Raw genomic sequence first — 21260 nt, 5'->3', positions numbered from 1 at the left:
GTATACATTATGGTGGACACAGTTTTGAATGGGATGTCTATGGGCACGGTTTTCTGTACGGTTGCATACGTTTTTTTGTTTTTTTATGAAACCGTGTGCCGAAACCGTATAGTAAAATCATGGTGTGAACACACCCTTACTATGTTACACAGATCTGTAGAGAAAATTTGTAAAGAAAATTTTAAAAGTTAAACCTTTTCTTCGTCTGGAGAAGAAAAGGTTTAGTCTAAAGGGGCGGCACGCCTTCTTTACCGTGAGGACTGTGAATTTATGGAACGGTCTACCTCAGGAACTGGTCACAGCAGGAACAATTAACAGCTTTAAAGCAGGGTTAGATACATTCCTGGAACAAAATAACATTAATGCTTATGCAGAATTATAAAACTACATCCCTTTCCCTTATCCCCTTACACCCTTCACTTCAATTCCCTGGTTGGACTTGATGGACGTATGTCTTTTTTCAACCATACTAACTATGTAACTATGATGTAAGAATCAGAATGTAAGGCAGTGTCTCCCAACTAGGGTACCTCCAGATGTTGCAAAACTAGTTGTAGTTTTGCAACATCTGGAGGCACCCTAGTTGGGAGACAAAGATGTAATGCATAACACCCTCGTGTAGTGTAAGGCCTTTGGCTGTCTGTTCATGCTGAGAGTTGTAGTTTTGCAACAGCTGGAGGCACGCTGGTCAGTAAATACTGCTCTGAAATGCAGCACTCCTCGCGTATATATGTATATTATGTATTTTGCTATTTTTGACAGACGGCTGCCAAAAAAATAAATAAATGAATAAATATACACACATTATATATATATATATATACACACACACACACACACACACACATACATACACATATATATATATACACACACCCCGTATTTTTCGCCGTATAAGACGCACTTTTTCTTCCCAAGTCGGTGCAACTTATACGGCGAATACACCCCTATCGCGGTGGTCCCTGCGGCCATCAACGTCCGGGACCCGCGGCTAATACAGGACATCACCGATCGCAGTGATGCCCCGTATTAACCCTTCAGACGCGGCGATCAAAGCTGACCGCCGCGTCTGAAGTGAAAGTGAAAGTATCCCAGCTGTTCGTGACCACCGCGATTTCACCGCGGCGGTCCCGAACAGCCCGACTGAATAGCCGGGTTAGTGCTTACAGGACACCGGGAGGGACCTTACCTGCCTCCTCGGTGTCTTCTCCGTTCAGGGATCCCCTGTATGGCCGGCGCTCTCCTTCCTCGTCATCACGTACGTGCGTCGGCGTGCGTAACGACGTGATGGCGGTGACGGAGAGCGAGGATACCCGGCCGGCAGCAGAGACGTTCCGGAGCGACGGGGACACGGCGACAGCGATGGAGCGACATCCAGGGCAGCGGTGACGGGTCCGGAGCGGCGGGGACACGTGAGTATTACCTCCTATGCAGTGGTCTTCAATCTGCGGACCTCCAGATGTTGCAAAACTACAACTCCCAGCATGCCCGGACAGCCGTTGGCTGTCCGGGCATGTTGGGAGTTGTAGTTTTGCAACATCTGGAGGTCCGTAGATTGAAGACCAATATTGGGTTCAAAATCTTTATTTTTTTAGATTTTGCACCTATAAATTAGGTGCGTCTTATACGCCGGTGCGTCCTATAGGACGAAAAATACGGTATACATCTCTGTGTGAAATTCTGCTCTGAAAATTCAGGTTGTGGGGGGGAGAATATATATTCCGCCCCCCCCCCCCCCCAACCTGAATTTTCGGAGCAGAATTTCACAAAGAGATGTGTGAACATACATTCTCTCTCTCGATTGTAACAAGTGAAAAACTGCACAACAAAAAAATTCCCCCAGCCACAGATCTGTGCCTGGTGACAACAGTGATGGCCAAAGGAGTCGCCCAGTCTTTGGCTGTCCGGGTATGCTAGGAGCTGTTAGTTCTTGCAACAGCTGGAGGCACCCTGGTTGGAAAATGATGTTTTTATCTAGTGGTACAGGTGATGTGGGCCCATTCGTTCTCAGGTGACGTGGTTCCTGTACTGAGCCTGACCTATACTTTGGTGCACACTATTACATTAGGAACTGTTGACAGGTTCCCCGCCCGTAATGTAAGCGGACATCATGGAGCAGGAAAGAGGAGGAAGCCAAATTTGCTATGTTAACCCCTTAACCACAATGGACGTAAATGGACGTCATGGTGACGTTGGTACTTAGCGCACCATGACGTACATTTACGCGCCGCCATGATCACCGCCATGATGCACGGCAGGTCCTGGCTGCTATCAGCAGCCAGGGATCCGCCTGTAATGGCGGACATCCGCTATGGCGCGGATGTCCGCCATTAACCCCTCAGATGCCGTGATTAATACAGATCACGGCATCTGCAGCAGTGCGGTACTTTGAACGGATGATCGGATCGCCCGCAGCGCTGCCGCGGGGATCCGATCATCCAGCATGGCGGCCGGAGGTCCCCTCACACTTCCCACACAAACTTGCTGTAGCTTAGGCCACGTTCACCGCTGCGTATTTGAAAGCGGGCGGGCTTTTCTCAGCTGTCCACAGCAGATTTTCCGTGGCGGAATTTATGCTGCGGAAAATCTGCGACAGTCCCTACTGACTTCAATGGGGCTTGCGGAGGATTTTACGCAGAGTACATTCCGCCGCGGAAAATCGGCTGCGGACAGCCGAGAAGAGCCCGCCCACTTTCAAATACGCAGCGGAAAACCCGCGTATGTGAACATACCATTAGGCTGCGTTTACAGGGCCGTCTAGACCCGTCCCGTTCTTCTCACGTCAAAAATAAAAAAGGACTAAAAAAAAAAAAAAAAACAACAATAACGGATGCAAACAGATGTTATCTGTTTGTATCCGTTATTGTTTAGTTAATAAAACCCACAAATTTTTTGGGTTCTGAGCATGCTCAGAAGTAAAAACGGATAAAAAAAAATGGATTGAAAAAAACTGATGCAAACGGATGACATTAAAGGGGTACTCCGGTGAAAACCTTTTTTCTTTTAAATCAACTGGTGCTAGAAAGTTAAACATATTTGTAAATTACTTCTATTGAAAAATCTTAATCCTTCCAGGACTTATTAGCTGCTGAATGCTACAGAGGAAATTCCTATCTTTTTGGAACACTGATGACATCACGAGCACAGTGCTCTCTGCTGACATCTCTGTCCATTTTAGCAACCATGCATAGCAGATGCATAGCAGACATATGCTAAGGGCAGCATGGTTTTCAGTGGTTAGCACTGCTGCCTTGCAGTGCTGGGGCCTTGGGTTCAAATCCCACTAAGGACAACAATAAATAAAGCATCATTATTATAATAACGTCAGCAGAGAGAACTGTGCTCGTGATGTCATCAGAGAGCATTCCAAAAAGAAAAGAATTTCCTCTGTAGTATTCAGCAGCTAATAAGTACAGGAAGGATTAAGATTTTTTTTAATAGAAGTAATTTACAAATCTGTTTAACTTTCTGCCACCAGTTGATTTAAAAGAAAAAAGGTTTTCACCGGAGTACCCCTTTAAGGGTGCGTTCACACAAGCGGATTTGCAGCGGATTTTACGCTGCAGATCCGTCGCTGAAGGACCTCTATATGCTGGCTGTACATGTGCCTGCTCGGAGCGGCAATACGCCGCTACGAGCAGACACACTGCGATGTGCGAGTCGCCACGCGCATGCGCAGCATACTCGCACATCACAGCAGCTCTCGGCCTAGCACACTGAGCAGGGGGAGCGGCCGCGATGTGTGCGAGTACACCGCGCGCTGCGACTCGCACATCGCAGTGTGTCGGCTCGGAGTGGCGTATTGCCGCTCCGAGCAGGCACATTTAAGGGCACCATACAGAGGTCCTTCAGCGGCGGATCTTCAGTGTAAAATACGCTGCAAATCCACACATGTCAACTTATCCTAAAGGCTCATCCGTTTTCAATAAACTTCAGTGTTAAATTTACTGTATCCGTTTTTTCTTCCATTTTTTTTATTTTTATTTTTTGACGGGAAAAAAAAAAATACTGCATGCACCGTCTTTTCTCCTGTAAAAAAAAAAAAAATGAATAAAAACGGAACTGAGCGCAGAACGGTACAAATGGATGTGAAAGGATTGTGAACAAAAAAATAAATAAATAAATAAATAAACCCATTGACATCAATGGGATTATTTTACAACGGAACCTAAACGGGGGTGGGGGTTAATGGGGACAGACTGTCACGTGAACACACCTTTTAGGCAGTGTTTCCTAACCAGGGTGCCTCCAGCTGTTGCAAAACTACAACTCCCAGCATGCCCGGACAGCCTTTGGCTGTCCGGGCATGCTGGGAGTTGTAGTTTTGCAACAGCTGGAGGCACCCTGGTTGGGAAACACTGCTCTAAGGTCATACTAGCACAGCACATGCACTGGTATAAGTTGTGTTCACACTTTTTTTTTTTTAACATGAAGGTTTTTTTTTTGTTTTTTTTAGCAGTTCAAGCAAAAAAAATGCATGCTAGAAACGCAACAAAAACGCACAGTGTAAACACATTCTTACAAGTCCGAGGTGGGATGATGACATCAGAGACCTGTGATGTCACTGATTCTGGATACACAGGCACAAGGCTCGGGCAGGGATCTGTAGTCATCTGCTGGTCTATGGACCGGAACTTCTCTACAAGATAAATCCGGTGCTTTGACGGACAACACCGGATTTATCCCCCAACATCCCCACCGTGTGCCCACACCTCTATTGTATAATCTGCAGGGAGCAATGTCCGTACACAGACACCAGGTCCCCGCATTACCATGTGCCATCTCCCCCTCCGTGCACAGCCAGCTCTCACCTCCGAGCCACCGCCATCTTGGTTCCGCTCTGACCTCCGACCCCCCCCTCGGTAAGCCGGCTCTCTCTGACAGAAGCCACGCCCAGCGCTGCGACGTCACCGCCAGTCGCATCGCTTTGTACGGGACACGTCACCACCTGCCATTGGCCAGTAAATGTTCAGCAGAGAACGCCCCGCCCACAGCAGCGGCTGCACATGACGTCACTGGCCGGCAAAGTCTATGGCGAATCCCCCATTCGGGGAGGAGAGGGAAGGAAGGGAGAAAATCCGGTCACGTGTCTGGCAAGACGAGCATACAAAGGAGGGAGGGGCTTACGTCAGGGGCGGCGTGGTGTGTGACGTCACGACCCGCAGCTACTAAATGTCAGTTTTTCCTGTACGGGAGATTTATAAAAACCTGTGTAAAGGAAGAGTGGTGCGGTTTCCCATAGCAACCAATTAGATTGCTTCTTTTATTTCTAGAGGCCTTTTTAACCCCTTGGGGGTTCAGTTTTATTTTTTCTGTTTTTGCGCTTTTGTTTTTTCCTCCTCACTTTTTAAAAATCAAAATCCTTTAAATGTTGCACCTACAGACTCCATATGATGGCTTATTTTTTGTGTCACCAATTCTACTTTGTAAGGACATCAGTCATTTTACCAAAAAATCTACAACGAAACAAACAAAAAAAATAATAATTGTGTGACAAAATTGGAAAAAATAAACACCATTTTGTAAATTTTGGGGGTTTCCGTTTCTACGCAGTACATTTTTGGGTCAATTTTTATTTACATGTTTTTTGTTTTTTTTATGGGAAAAAGGGGGTGATTCAAACTTTTATTAGGGAAGGGGTTAAATCAAATTTTTTTTGCAATGTAATAGCCCCCATAGGGGCTATAACATGCAGTACATTGATTGCCAGCACTGATCAATTCTATGCCATAGCATTGCATTGATCAGTGTTATCGGCGGTTGATTGCTCGAGCCTGGATCTCAGGCTTGGAGCAATCAATCGCCGATCGGACGCGCAGGAGGCAGGTAAAGGACCCTCCTCTTGCGTCCTAGTTGATCGGCCCGACGGAGCTGCCGGGAATTTATTTTATTTATTGTTTTACATTTTAGACGTGGCGATCAGCTTTGATAGCTGCGTCTAACAGATTAAAGGAGTAGTCCAGTGGTGACCCAGTGGTGAAAAATTTATCCCCTATCCTAAGGATAGGGGATAAGTTTGAGATGGGGGGGGGGGTCCGACCGCTGGGGCCCCCTGCGATCTCCTCTACGGAGCCCCGACAGCCCGCGGGAAGGGGGCGTGTCGACCTCTGCACAAAGCAGCGGCCGACACGCCCCCTCAATACAACTCTATGGCAGAGCCGAAGTGCTGCCTTCGGTAATCTCCGGCTCTGCCATTGAGATGTATTGAGGGGGTGTGTCAGCCGCCGCTTCGTGCGGGGGTCTACGCCCGCTATCTGGCTGGAGAGCCTGGCCCCCGTAGAGAGAGATCGCAGGGGGCCCCAGCGGTCGGACCCCCCGCGATCTCAAACTTATCCCCTATCCTAAGGATAGGGGATACGTTTTTCACCACTGGACTACCCCTTTAATACCGGACATCACCGCGATCAGTGATGTCCTTTATTAGCCCCGGGTCCCGGCTACCGTTAGCCGCCGGGACCGACCCGATATGACACGTTATATCACAGGCGCAGGGCGTACAGGTATGCCCTACATCCCCAAGAAAGAAGCAATCCGATTGGTTGCTATGGGAAACTGCACCACTCTTTTTTCTAGACAGGTTTTGATAAATCTCCCCCAGAGTGGCTGCAGCTGTTGCAAAACTACTAGTCCCAGCATGCCCGGACAGCCATAGGCTGTCCGGGCAAGCTGGGAGTTGTAGTTTTGCCCCAGCTGGAGGCACACTGCTTGGAAAAACACTGACCTAGTAGCTGAAGGCGTGGGCATGGCATGTGTAGTGCTGCAACGCGACCACCCCCGCACACCGCATAAATGCTGCTTGTACCAGGTTCACACTACGGAATTTCCAAGCGGAATTCCGCATTAAAATTTTGTTGCAGTCAATTGTTGTCAATGGAATCCAATGCACAGTGCACACTGTAGAAGTTTAATGGTGGAAAGAAGTTTTTTTTTAGCAGAAAAAACTAAAATTTTTGGTGTAATACATTGCAGAATATATTGCCGTCCATGGGGACTGATTCAGGCCTCCCTTGGAATCTCCATAGCATGAACATGGCCGTTGGGACTTTGATTTCCAAAACTTAGTTTTACCATAAAATTCTTCTTCCTAATACCCCCACACACACCCCTGTACATTTTAGGCTGCATACACACTACGTTTGGGGTATACGGCAGCCGGAATTTCAAAACAGACTCCTGCCGTATCCCTGCCGCACCCCACTCATTTCAATGCATTGTCACCTCATTTTCCCACTGTTTCCGTTATTTTTAAAGAGACTCAAAATTGCGCTTTTCATTCCTGTTCTAAAAATGTATATACTAGGAAAATGAGCCGACTGGAGTCACTAGCTGAATCTGGTCACCTCATTGAAATAAATGGGGTACAGCATTGGTATGGCAGGAGGCGGATTTTGAAATTCCCCTGCCATCTGCCATATGCCCTAAACATGGTGAATGCCGTCCTGAGGGTAGGGTCACACGTGGTGTATATTTCGCGATGAAGAAAATCCCCCAGACAGCGGAGAATAGAGTATTTTGCTATAGGCAGGCACACGGGGCTTCTCAACTGCAGCCCTGTGTTACAATGAGGTTTGGACTGCCCGTCACAGTCACGCTGACATGCTGGGCCTTCCTCCAAACCTTACTGGGCACACAGGGCTGTGGCAGAGAAGCTTTTGTGTGTCTGCCTGTGGCAAAATACATTGCGTATTTCCTGCAGCGTGAAATACACAATGTATACGCTACGTGTGGCCCTACCCTAAAAGGGATGCTAATGTATACTGTGGCGGGCAGCAGTGCGTGCCATGCACTTCAATGGCCTAAACGGTTCAGGCCACCTTCTGCTGGTATATGTTATTTTACCGGGACTCAGTATCATGGCCTGCTGCACTACTGAGTCCCACTAAAAAGTACCTGTCACCAAATAAACTTTTCTAAACTAACTCAGGCTATGTTCCCTAACTACACCTAACACCCCTCCAGCCCTTACATTTTTTTTTACCGTATCATACCGTTCTTCTTGCTCACATTCCCATTCCCTTTGGATAGGGGATAAGATGTTTAAGCACCGGAGAACCCCCTTTAAGAAGCCTTGTTATGTAAGCTCATACGATAGAACAGAAGCTTCATTCAGGGCTTATCTCATTACATTCTAATGATAATGGGATTAGAACATCCATCCTCATAAGGCACGGCTTTACTGGAGCTAGACTGACATTTTTTTTGGCTATTAGGAAAACTGCACTATATGGGTTATCCAGGAATGGTAAAACAGCTAATTTCTTCCAAAAACAGCAGGATGTGAGTGGCATTGCAGCGTGGCTCCATTTACTGCAATGAAACTGTCCTCTGTTCTCAGGACCAGCAGGGGTCCCAGTGGCTGGACCCTACAAATCCACCAGTTATTCCCTTATCCTGTGGATAGGGGATCATTTTCGATTATGAGAATACCAAGAAACTAAGTTTTAGGCTGCATATTTTCACTTTGTTTATCTTTAGACCCCCTGATAAGCAGTTTGCAACCTGCTCCTAGTTTCAGACTTTTCCCATGTGGCTGTTTCTTTCCAGCTCTGTTCATATGTGTTGGATGGCAAAACCAACACATATTTACTAGAGAATCCAGGGTTATCTAGGTGGATCTACATGAAGATCAGCCCCATTAAATAAATAGAGATAATCCGCCAGCTTTTCTGTACAGAATACACAGGATCAAGTATAATGCTATTTACTTTTTTTTTTTTTTTTTTTTTTTTTTATCTCCATGGTGCTTACAGGAAACAATGCAGATGGTTTTCTTGAGCATGTTAATACATGAATCTCATTTACATACATTAAAGACAGTTTGTTATCGGATTTGACATAGATTTTGGTATAGACTTCAGGTAAAATCGGCAATGTGTAAACCTTAAAGGGGTACTCCGGTGGAAAACTTTTTTTTTTTTTTCATAAACTGGTGCCAGAAAGTTAAACAGTTTTTTAAATCACTTCTATTAAAAAATCTTTACCCTTCCTGTACTTTTTAGCAGCTGTATGCTACAGAGGAAATTCAGCTTTTTTAATTTCTTTTTTGTCTTGTCCACAGTGCTCTCTGCTGACACCTGTCCAGAGCAGAAGAAAATCCCCATTGCAAACCTATGCTGCTCTGGACAGTTCCAGAGGTGTCAGCAGAGAGCACTGTGGACAAGACAAAAAATAAATTCAAGAAAAACAGAATTTCCTCGGTAGCATTCAGCTGCTAAAAAGTACAGGAAGGGTAAAGATTTTTTAATAGAAGTAATTTCTGTTTAACTTTCTGGCACCAGTTGACTTATAAAGACCTAAAAAAAAAAGTTTTCCACCGGAGTACCCCTTTAATACATGCTGTATGTAGGTACCATGTTTCTATGATGCTACTATCTTTACTAGCTCTTGTGTACTTGCAAAGCTTAAAGGGGTACTCCGGCCCTAAGACATCTTATCCCCTATCCAAAGGTGGGGGCTGGGGACCCCCACAATCTTGCATTCAGCACCCACCTCGGGGAGCTGCACGCCGCGCTGCCAGCTCAGAATCTGCCGTGTGACGACCACGTGGCCGGAGTATTGTGATGTCATGACTCCGCCCCCTGTGACATCATGCCCCGCCCCCGCTATACAAGTCTATGGGAGGAGTCACACCCCCTCCCATAGACTTGCATTGAGGCGGCAGGGTGTGACATCACACGGGGGTGGAGTCATGACATCACGATCTTCCGTCCCCGGAATGGTATTAGCCTGAGGGTCTCCAGCGATTCCGGAAGCCGTTACAGGTGGGTGCCGCATGGTAGAATGTGGGGGTCCCCAGCGGCAGGACCCCCGCGTTCAGACATCTTATCCTCTATCCTTTGGATAGGGGATAAGATGTCTAGGGGCGGAGTACCTCTTTAACCCCTTAAGGACCAAGCCCATTTTGACCTTAAGGACGAGAGCAGTTTCTGCACATCTGTCCAATATCACTTTAAGCCTTAATAACTCTGGAATGCTTTTACTTATGAATTTGATCCCGAGACTGTTTTTTCATGACATATTTGACTTTATCATAGTGGTAAATTATTGTCGATACTTGCATCATTTCATGAAAAATTTTAAAGTTTTGCATTTATTCTAAATTTGAAGCTCTCTGCTTGTGAGGAAAATAGACATACCAAATAAATGATATATTGATTCATACATACAATATGTCTACTTTATGTTTCCATCATAAAGTTTACATGCTTTTACTTATGGAAGACATCAGAGGGCTTCAAAGTTCAGCAGTCTGACTGATGGGACCACTCACAAATTCTGGAACGGGACCCAGTGCTCATTGTGGAGTCTGTGCTGCAGATGCCATGTGCGCCATTAATTTCTATGGGAGTACCAAAGAGACCTGAGAGACCTATTCTGTGAAGAGGGCATAAGTTAGTTTTGGCTGGAGTTCTCCTTTAAAGTGGTTGTCCAGGATTTTATGATTGATGGCCTATCCACCCTATACGGTGAACGTGCCAGAAGCCTTGCACTGTTCTCTGTATAGTGGTGATGCCGGGTAACTGCTCCTCAGCTCTCACGGTGCACTTGGCACGGACAAATCTGTGTAGCGCAAATCAGCAACGCTGGGTTTTCAAATCCTTAAAAAAAAAAAAAATTATGCCACTTTGTTTTCGAACAGATTCAGTGCTGATTTTCCCCATTAATAGATATGTGTGTACAATAAATCTGCTTCAACATTACAGGGGTTTTCTTATCCAGTCCTTTTCCGGCCACCTTCAGCTTGTTTGCAGGGGCTGGAGGTGGTCGGGAACGTCGAAGGCAGCTGAACCTGGGAGATAATGTGATTTGGTCAACTCCCAGTGACTTTAATGGGAGGAACGCAAGCAAGAAGAAAAAAAAGGTATATCTGTTCATAGTATTATGTCCGATATTTGTCTTTTGTTTAGAGCAGTGGTCCCCAAACTGTGGCCCTCCAGATGTTGCAAAACTACAACTCCCAGCATGCCTGGACAGCCAACGGCTGTCCAGGCATGCTGGGAAGTGTAGTTTTGCAATATCTGGAGGGCCACAGTTTGGCGACCACTGGTTTATAGCCTCAGAATTGTAAAGTGCTGTGGAAAATGTTATATATATATATATTTTTAGTATTTTCATTTTTTTTAAGTAATAAATAAAAATAAAATAAAAATGTTATTATTTTTATTATTAATAATGTAAAAGAATGAATACTTCTCACTTTTTAGTGTTGTCTTGAAATAGGCGTAATACTATAAATTTTTCTTTCTGGTAAGTTCTTCCAACGTGCTCCCTTGGACTGTTCGGCTTTGTAATGAAACCAAACAAACGACAGGTTGATCAATAGCGATGGAAGGTTCTTCTCGGTGCCCAACCAGATCAGAAGAAGGGTAAGATCGTGTAATGTGCAGTCAATAAATATCCATATTATCTGCATGAGCACCCTAAAAAACAACCAGTAATACAAAAAAATAGACCATTGTCTATTTAGATCCTGGGATGCATCCAGTGATGAAGAAGATACAGATAATATTAATGCAGAGAAAAAGGCAAATGTCCAGCGCCAACTCGTGAATAGAACCCTTTATTCAGTTGCCATAGGAAACATCACACAGACTCAAGTAAGGTGACGCGTTTCGGCCTCGAAAGGCCTTAGTCATACGTATATCGGTATGACTAAGGCCTTTCCAGGCTGAAACGTGTCACGTTACTTGAGTCCGTGTGATGTTTCCTATGGCAACTGAATAAAGATTTCTATTCACTAGTTGGCACTGGAGATTTGCCTTTTTCTCTACATTATCGTGGGTCGAGTCCGAGTCCAGTCCGGGCGCCTATTTGGGGGTGAGCTGGACTACACCTTTGTCTTTAGATAATATTAATAAAACAAAATTTGATCCAGTGTGTCAAACAACTTTTAAATGTATCACTTCTCACACCTAGGTATTGTTTATTTACATTGCACTGTACCAGGAAACCTACTAAAATACTACAAAAAAGGAATTTATTCAAGGTAGACCTCTCCAGTGGACAATTTATTTATACATAATAGTCAGCGATCGTTGTGTCACAATTGGAACCTGCCAGACAAAAGCCCAAGGCGGTCAACGTTACGATGTAAAACACTGTGCACAATGCCCATGTATTTGGCAGGATCACCTTCTCGAGTAAAGTCTCTACTGAATATCCCTTTGCCTGCTTGAAACACAAACCTCTGGGGGAATGGTCCATTTTCCCGAACAAAGTCCCAGACGCTGAGAAGGAGAAGGCGGACCTCATATGGAGCAAGCAAAGAGAACATCTCGTGCATGTTTGCAAGGGCTGGAGGAAGCAACTGTCCCTCTCCCATACATGACACTAACTCACAGGATGCCGTAAGGTGCCAAGGGGAGTCTGTAGAGGACGACCCACGTGATGCCTCCCAATGGGCCAACAGCGTAGCTAAAAGACCTCTAAGCAGAACTGAGCAATAGCAAAGGGCAGGACAACCTTGTGCGACTACATGGAGGAGCTGAAAAAGTAACGGGTTCTTCCGGAAGCAAGTGTAAATCAGCAAGTCCCTCTGTACTGTGGTTCTCGAATGTTCTTCTGGAGGCCAAGACAACTCGCTATTTGTCACATCGGGGCAAGCACATTCAGTGATGGTCACTGCCAACGTCTTAGCAGCCTCAGGATCCAGTGTGATCGGCTGACCATCCTCTTCTCCATTTTTGGCACAGCAGGAGCATAAGAGAGAAAGCAAGCTTTGGGTATTTTCTGTACATTCTACCTGCCCAATTTGTCTAGATTTTTCTTCTGGTTTTAACCCTGAGCCAATGACTCCTGCATGAAAGACAGACCACACACTTCCTGAGAAGTCAACGGTAGAGCCAAGATGGCTGTTGTTCTCCAACAGAGAGGCAGATGCACCTTCTAGTTTCTGAGCAGCTTGGTTTTTGCTATGCCCTCCAAAGAGCCCAACATTTCCCTGATGCAGAGCCCCTTCTACTAGCTGGTGTAATACTGCTTTCTTAGCAACATGAGATACTTTGCAGAGTTTTAAGAGCAGTCGAGAAGCACTACTTATTCCGGTGCTACTGCGTATATGCATCGAATGGAACAGGAGGTAAGAAGATGAGCGAATAAGAAGGTGAAGCTGGGCAGGAGGAAGAGATGAAGGCAAAGGACAACAACACAGTAGCAGGCAGGCAGCTTCACACACTCCAGCATTGCTGTGCAACAGAAGATGACCAAAGTCAGATAAGTACTCCGATAGTGCCGCACCTACCTCCCTGCCCATGCCACCTTCTTCACTCTGAACAATCAATGCCAGATTTTGCAGCAGCTGAAGTGCTCTCTTATCTGTCAGGGCACCAGCATGAACCTGAGCCACACAACGTGTTACTGCTGCTTGAGCTAAACCTTGCATAGAAGAAGAAAGCACAGCATGAAGCTGGACGGCCAGACCCAACTCCTCTGAACTGTGGGCCAGGGTTAGTAACAGGCACAGTGCTTCTGGGGCACATGGGGGACTGCTATATATACAGAGTAGACCCAGAAGCTGATGAAGCCACAGATGGCGTTTCCTTTCTAAGCGAAGCATTTCCGCACACAGCTCTGGCAAATGCCCCCTCATTGCATCCAAGAATGGCACAGCTTTTGGCGGAGCATCAGAAACTGCTCTTCCCCCGATTCGTCCATACACTTGTTTCTGGAGACTGAGTAGCAGAAGCCTAACAATACGATCACAAGCTTCCCTCACAGAATCATGCACTGCAAGCCCTGGTGTTGTTATAACCGAGGCCGGCATTGCTTTATCCAGAAGAAAGCGCAGCAGACGTGGGGCACCTGTGAATGTCTGACATGCCAGGTGGATACATAAATTCAGCATATTGTCCAGTTCATTTTGTGGCAGTGTAGAACAGAGCTGCTGTAGTTGAGAGAGTGTGGAGGGCTTCAAAGAGTCCACCAGGTCTTGGCATACAGTACCCAACAAGGATGGTGAGAGAGCAGCAAGTTGTAAGAGATACGGTAATGTTGCCCTTTGCTGCTTGCTTCCAGGACGCAAGCTTTCATGGAACATCCTGAGAATCTCCTGACGGATGCTATTCCCATGACGTGAGCTTAAATGGCCTAGAATGCCAACAACTGACCCCAACTTTGGCACTCGTTTCTCAGGCGTTTCGGACAATGAGCTGTGAGCACAGAAATCCTTGAGGCCGCAGGACAACACCCTGCTTATTATGGTGCTTGGAAAGGAATTCCCGATGTGAGCTACAACCCAGTCAAAGTGTGGAGAATGTTGTACAGAGGTATCCAGAAGAGCATCTACACAAGCATCGGGGCAGCTGTCAATCATAGTAGACAGACAGAGCGTGTAGATGTCCATAAGCACGCGGGTAGCTCCACAGGACATCCATAGCTGCAACAGTTCATTCAGACTGGTAGAGTGCGGCATGCCCTGTCTATTTGCATGTTTGCTGCTTAACTGCCCCATAAGCTCAATGGACCAAGCAGATATAAGAGGTGCCCATGCCCGGGGATTTAGCTTTATGAACTCCTCTAATACCTTCTGTACTTCCTTGGTCACTTCATCCAGACCCGGAGTAGATGGTGGAGGCTGGGGTGCTCTCCGTTGAGAGGATGACGACTGTGGAAGGCAATCCTGAGAGTCCCTCTGATTTAGAAACGATGAGACGCTGTCATGGAAAACAGATCGTAGGTGTTCTAGCACAGCATGCCGAGCAGGAGGCAGGCAGCGTAAAAGCAGCAGTGAGCATCTGGCGTGGTCACGTAGGCTTAGCTTCTGCCCATGCTGGGGGTCTGAGCCAGTTAAAAAGGACTTTATCTGAAGGGAAAGCTCCTGCGGGCTGTATAGAGAAAAACAAACAAACAATAAAAACACTAGTTAGAATATTACTGTGGTAGCAAAACAGAAAAAGTGTAGCAGTGACTTATAGGATTGTTGTTATATCAAACTTTTTATTGAAATATCCACAGTATTTGCCGTAAATGTCTGATAGGTGCGAATAGAGAGACCCATGCACTTTACCATGTTGTGGCCATAGGAAATCCTTTTCTTTTTGGATTTATTTTCTGTCACGACCACAGTGCTCTCTGCTGACACCTCTGTCCATTTTAGGAACTGTCCACAGCAGCATTTGTTTGCTGTGGGGATTCGCTCCTGCTCTGGACAGTTCCTGACATGGAAAGAGGTGTCAGCAGAGAGCACTGTGGTCGTGACAGAAAAGAAATCCAAAAAGAAAAGGACTTCCTCTGTAGTATACAGACGCTAATAAGTAAGTACTGGCAGGATTTTTTTTTTTTATAGAAGTAATTTACAAATCTGTTTAACTTTCTCAAGTTAAATCAGTTGATTTAAAAAAAATAAAAAATAAAAAGTTTTCCACCGGAGTACCCCTTTAAGGATCATCAATCCACCCTTTTATAGCAAGTGATAAGAAGGATTTTATTTGTTTTTACAGAGCTGTAGAATAAGCTCTGAAGGGTGTCCTAGATCAGTGTTTCCCAACCAGTGTGGCTTCAGCTGTTGCAAAACTACAACTCCCAGCATGCCCGGACAGCCTTTGGCTGTCCGGGCATGCTGGGAGTTGTAGCTTTGCAACAGCTGGAGGCACCCTGGTTGGGAAACACTGCCCTAGAGTTAGGTGCTCAAGTGACTCCTGACAGCCTAGCTCCTGTTCTATTGCCCGAGCTAGAAGGAAATGTGGTTTCAGTTGCTTAACCATTTAAAGGGGGAATTCCGGGAAAAAACTATATATATAGTTTTTTCCCGGAATTCCCCCTTTAAATGGTTAAGCAACTGAAACCACATTTCCTTCTAACTCGGGCAATAGAACAGGAGCTAGGCTGTCAGGAGTCACTTGAGCACCTAACTCTAGGGCAGTGTTTCCCAACCAGGGTGCCTCCAGCTGTTGCAAAGCTACAACTCCCAGCATGCCCGGACAGCCAAAGGCTGTCCGGGCATGCTGGGAGTTGTAGTTTTGCAACAGCTGAAGCCACACTGGTTGGGAAACACTGATCTAGGACACCCTTCAGAGCTTATTCTACAGCTCTGTAAAAACAAATAAAATCCTTCTTATCACTTGCTATAAAAGGGTGGATTGATGATCCTTAAAGGGGTACTCCGGTGGAAAACTTTTTATTTTTTATTTTTTTTAAATCAACTGATTTAACTTGAGAAAGTTAAACAGATTTGTAAATTACTTCTATTAAAAAATCTTAATCCTTCCAATAATTATCTGCTGCTGAAGTTGAGTTGTTCTTTTCTGTCTGGCAACAGTGCTCTCTGCTGACACCTCTGCTTGTCTCAGGAACTGCACAGAGTAGAATAGGTTTGCTATGGGGATTTGCTTCTAAATTGGGCGGTTCCCGAGACAGGTGTCATCAGAGAGCACTTAGACAAAAGAACAACTCAACTTCAGCAGCTTATAAGTACTGAAAGGATTACGATTTTTTTAATAGAAGTAATTTACAAATCTGTTTAACTTTCTGGAGCCAGCTGATATATATATATATAAAAAAAGTTTTTTTTCCTGGATAACCCCTTTAAGTACTGCCACCATGAGTGACTGCATCATGGTCAACGGGAAATCCCCAATTGATTGCTCACCAAGTTTTCCAGTAATAAAAATGGGGACTTAGGGAACTTCTATGCAGTTAGCTCAGAAAGGGCTCTAGGGCAGTATGAACACTCAGCCTATTAGGGTGTGCGAAGTAGTGTCTGACAACAGCTTGGGTCATGCTGACAATTAGAGATGAGCGAAATTACAGTAAATTCGATTCGTCATGAACTTCTCGGCTCGGCAGTTGATGACTTTTCCTGCGTAAATTAGTTCAGCCTTCAGGTGCTCCGGTGGGCTGGAAAAGGTGGATACATTCCTAGAAAATAGTCTCCTAGGACTGTATCCACCTTTTCCAGCCCACCAGAGCACCGGAAAGCTGAACTAATTTATGCAGGAAAAGTCATCAACTGCCGAGCCGAGAAGTTCGTGACGAATCGAATTTACTGTAAGTTCGCTCATATCTACTGACAATGCATAATGTATAAGTATATAGAAGAATGCCAACATGTTATAAAAACAAATATTTAAAGAGAAACTGACAGCTGGTTCACCCACACTGAGCACAATAAAGTGGGTTATAGTGCGGGTAAATAGCTATAAAAAGAGGGGTTATTTACATATTTAGGTAAAGTATTTCCTGAGTTATGACTGTTACTAATATCGTTACCATTGCACTCCTGTGCGCAGTGGAGGCAGGAAGCCAGCTCACCCAGCCTAATCAATATTCACTTCCCGCCCCCTTACGTGACGTGAAAGCCAAGGGGAAGATAAGTGATATGCTGCATTGCTCTTACCCCTGACTTCCAGACTCTCCGAGCACAGCGCTCACCTCTGCCCCTCCGGGCCGTGGAATGATTATTGATAAGGTGAGGGGAGCTTGGTGAGCCGGCACCCCGCCTCTATTGCACACAGGAGCGCAATGGCAATGATATTAAGTAAGGTACCTGGTAGAATTGCATGGGACTTCAGACAAAAACCCTGCCTATCACAATTAGGGTTAATTAACTATCCTATATTTTTAGGTGACACATAAGTAACGTGTACAAAGTTTTACCAAAATATCTCCAGCTGTGTGAAAGTGACGGTGATGTATCAAAACCTGTGCAGAAAAAAAATGTTAACCAGTTGCCCATAGCAACCAATCAGATCACTTGTTTTATTTTCAAAAAGGTCTCTGAAAAAAAAAAAAAAAAAGCGATCTGATTGGCTGCTATGGGCAACTTTTCCTCTGCACAGGTTTTGATAGATCTCCCCCATTCAGTTTATATATTTCTTTTCGCTTGTGTTTGCTTTTGGGTGACACTGTCAATTTTCAACAGCACTAAAATAGTTGGTCTCTACTTTTCTGTATAGGGTTAAAAGAAATGTAAAATAAATCGTAGTACCTGAGCTGGGGAGTGACCCCGTGGGGCTGTGAGGAAATCATGAGGACTCCGATCTCAGAAACACGCCGTGTTCATCACCTGAGGAAACAAGAGCAACAAGAATGAAATAGAGAAGTCAAATGTGGTCCGTTCACATCTGTAAAGTAGCCTACAATTGTGGTATTCTTCGGCACACCGATCGGAGTAGTAACTATTTTCAATCCATTTCCTTGCACAGTGTTTTCCAACTAGCGTGCCTCCAGCTGTTGCAAAACTACAACTCCCATCATGCCCTGATCTCGCCAGCTGCTGCAATACTACAACTCCCATAATACACCGATTCTCCAACTGTTGCAATACTACAACTTATGCTCTGGCTCTCCAGCTATTGCAAAACTACAACTCCCATCATGCTCTGGGTCTCTCTAGCTCTTGCTAAGCTGCAACTCTCCTGAATCACTGGCTATCTTGCTGTTTCAATACTACAACTCTCATCATGCGCTGGCTCTCTCCAGCTGTTACAAAACTACAACTTCCATAATACTCTGGCTTTCGTGCTGTTGCAATACTACAACTCCCTTCATTCTCTGACTCTCGAAACCTGTTGCAAAACTACAACTCCCATCATGCCCTGGATATCGCCAGCTGCTGCAATACTACAACTCCCATAATACACCGATTCTCCAACTGTTGCAATACAACTCCCATCATGCTCTGGCTCTCCAGCTGTTGCAAAACTCCAACTCCAACCATGCTCTGGCTTTCCAGCTGTTGCAAAACTACAACTCCCATCATGCTCTGACAGCCTCCGGCTGTCAGAGCATGATGGGAGTTGTAGTTTTGAAACAGCTGGAGAGCCACAGGTTGGGGATTATTGATGTTCAGTCTGCTGCAATACTACTGCTGCAATACTACAACTCCCATAATAGACAGATTCTCCAACTGTTGCAAAACTACAACTCCCATCATGCTCTGGGTCTCTCTAGCTCTTGCTAAGCTGCAACTCCCCTGAATCACTGGCTTTCTTGCTGTTGCAATACTAAAACTCTCATCATGCACTGGCTCTCTCCAGCTGTTACAAAACTACAACTTCCATAATACTCTGGCTTTCTTGCTGTTTCAATACTACAACTCCCTTCATTCTGACTCTTGAAACCTGTTGCAAAACTACAACTCCCATCATGCCCTGGATCTCGCCAGCTGCTGCAATACTCCAACTCCCATAATACACCGATTCTCCAACTGTTGCAATACTACAACTCCCATCATGCTCTGGCTCTCCAGCTGTTGCAAAACTCCAACTCCAACCATGCCCTTGCTTTCCAGCTGTTGCAAAACTACAACTCCCATCATGCTCTGACAGCCTGCAGCTGTCAGAGCATGATGGGAGTTGTAGTTTTGCAACAGCTGGAGAGCCACAGGTTGTGGAGTATTGATGTTGTCTGCTGCAATACTCCAACTCCCATAATACACCGATTCTCCAACTGTTGCAGTACTACAACTTCCATCATGCTCTGGCTTCCCAGCTGTTGCAAAACTACAACCATGCTCTGGCTTTCCAGCTGTTGCAAAACTACAACTCCCATCATGCTCTGGCTCCCCAGCTGTTGCAAAACTACAACTCCAACCATGCGCTGGCTTTCCAGCTGTTGCAATACTACAACTCCCATCATGCTCTGGCTCCCCAGCTGTTGAAAAACTCCAACTCCAACCATGCTCTGGCTTTCCAGCTGCTGCAATACTACAACTCCCATAATACACCGATTCACCAACTGTTGCAATACTACAACTCCCATCATGCTCTGGCTCTCCATCTGTTGCAAAACTACAACTACAACCATGCTCTGACTTTCCAGCTGTTGCAAAACTACACCTCCCATCATGCTCTGACAGCCGCAGCATGATGGGAGTTGTAGTTTTGCAACAGCTGGAGAGCCACAGGTTGGGGATTATTGATGTTCAGTCTGCTGCAATACTCCAACTCCCATAATACACCGATTCTCCAACTGTTGCAATACTCCAACTCCCATCATGCTCTGGCTCTCCAGCTGTTGCAAAACTCCAACTACAACCATGCTCTGGCTTTCCAGCTGTTGCAAAACTACAACTCCCATCATGCTCTGACAGCCGCAGCATGATGGGAGTTGTAGTTTTGCGACAGCTGGAGAGCCACAGGTTGGGGATTATTGATATTCTCAGGCTAAACTGACCTAACATAGAGAAGTTGTATAGTAGTGTCCGCTAGAACAGCGAACAGTTATGGGAACAAGATCATACACAGCAGTCACACAGGTGGAAGTTCACACCTCCTGCGTCTTTGCAGCTGCTGCTGAACCATAAGTCCCAGCAAGCCCACCCGCCACTCACTGAGGTGTTCTCCACCCGTAGCCCGCATATCTGTCACAGCAACCTACCCGCTCCTCTGGTTCTCTCTGTAGTGTGCGGAATCCTTGCGCGAATCAAAAGTTCCGGTCAATCCCGATGACGTACTTCCGGCGGTCGGCCATCTTGGCTGTGGGCAAGCGTCTGCTTCTGCCCTCTTTGTAATTCATGCGGTTGTCCTGTGTGTTCAGTATGGGATTCTGGGAAACCAATTAGTACAATAGAACTGTTCATAGGTGGGTCTAACGCCTAAAGAAAGCAGTGTTGCCCGTAGAAACCTATAAAACTAATAAAACACTCTTTTAACTTCAGTTTGGAACATAAGAGCTGGAGTCTCCCTGGTTGTAATGTGCAGTTACCGAACCAATCACATTCCTGCTTTCGGTCTCGAACCAGAAAAAAAAAATGCACTTGTTGCCCATAGCAACTGCTCACAGCCCAGCTTTAATTTCTTACGCCTTGTTCACACTAAGAATTTCCACGAGAAAATTCGGGGAAGGTTTTAATTACAGCTGCCTCCTCCAGCGTCGCTGCTTACTGTCGCCCCCCCCCCCATAAGGAACAATACAACTTGTCCTGCAAAAAACAATCCCTCATATGACTCTGTCAATGAAAAATCCAAAATGTTCTGAATCTTGGAAGGGGAGGAGGAAAATGAAAGAAGAGGGACAAAAAAAGTGTCACTTTTAGGATATGTTCACACTACGGAATCGGGAATTCTGCTTAGAGAATCCGCTGCACTAATCTAGTATTGGTGTAAATGGGTTTTCTGACCCATTCACAGTGCGGAATTTAAGTGGCGGAAAATTTTTACACGGTGAAAGAATAAACATGTTCATTCTTTTGGTGGAGTTATGTGCCCGCAGCATTGCTGTCAATCGTGACAGTGCAGGCCCACATGGTCCTAGTGCCGAAGGACCACTGCAGTTTTTGAGCCAAAGCCAGAAGTGTATTCATAAGGAATAGGACATATGAA

At 45.5% G+C, this 21260-nt stretch overlaps 2 protein-coding genes across 3 annotated transcripts in view; both read right to left on the bottom strand.

Moving 5' to 3' along the window:
- The window catches only part of GANAB (glucosidase II alpha subunit), a gene marked incomplete in the record, with an annotated part of 52173 nt that extends 47213 nt beyond the window's left edge, over positions 1 to 4960 (bottom strand). Inside the window, 1 exon segment of the mRNA XM_056527535.1 lies at positions 4812 to 4960. Coding sequence (XP_056383510.1) covers positions 4812 to 4828 — 17 coding nt within the window.
- A 6854-nt stretch (positions 4961 to 11814) lies between these two features.
- Positions 11815 to 20488, bottom strand: INTS5 (integrator complex subunit 5). Of its 2 annotated transcripts, none has more exons than XM_056528533.1 (3): positions 20317 to 20488; positions 17924 to 18001; positions 11815 to 14822 (listed from the first exon to the last, which is right to left on the bottom strand). In XM_056528533.1, exons 2-3 carry the CDS (start codon positions 17962 to 17964, stop codon positions 12041 to 12043), a joined length of 2823 nt encoding a protein of 940 aa, XP_056384508.1. In that variant the 5' UTR covers positions 17965 to 18001; positions 20317 to 20488; the 3' UTR covers positions 11815 to 12040. The 2 variants fall into 2 exon arrangements, with proteins under 2 accessions (XP_056384508.1, XP_056384509.1); XM_056528534.1 differs by lacking the exon at positions 20317 to 20488 and adding an exon at positions 20209 to 20244.
- Positions 20489 to 21260: the final 772 nt, after the last annotated feature.

This window comes from Hyla sarda, chromosome 6 (genome assembly GCF_029499605.1).
Source record: "Hyla sarda isolate aHylSar1 chromosome 6, aHylSar1.hap1, whole genome shotgun sequence".
NCBI lineage: Eukaryota > Metazoa > Chordata > Amphibia > Anura > Hylidae > Hyla > Hyla sarda.
This window is presented reverse-complemented; position numbering and strand designations above follow the sequence as displayed.

What these genes read in the sequence shown, in the direction of transcription:
- INTS5 (XM_056528533.1), bottom strand. Translation starts at nt 17,964, where the DNA reads ATGATTTCCTCACAGCCCCACGGGGTCACTCCCCAGCTCAG. An exon ending in GGGGTCACTCCCCAGCTCAG is followed by an intron (nt 14,823 to 17,923) that starts GTACTACGATTT and finishes TTCTCTATACAG; the next exon opens with CCCGCAGGAGCTTTCCCTTC.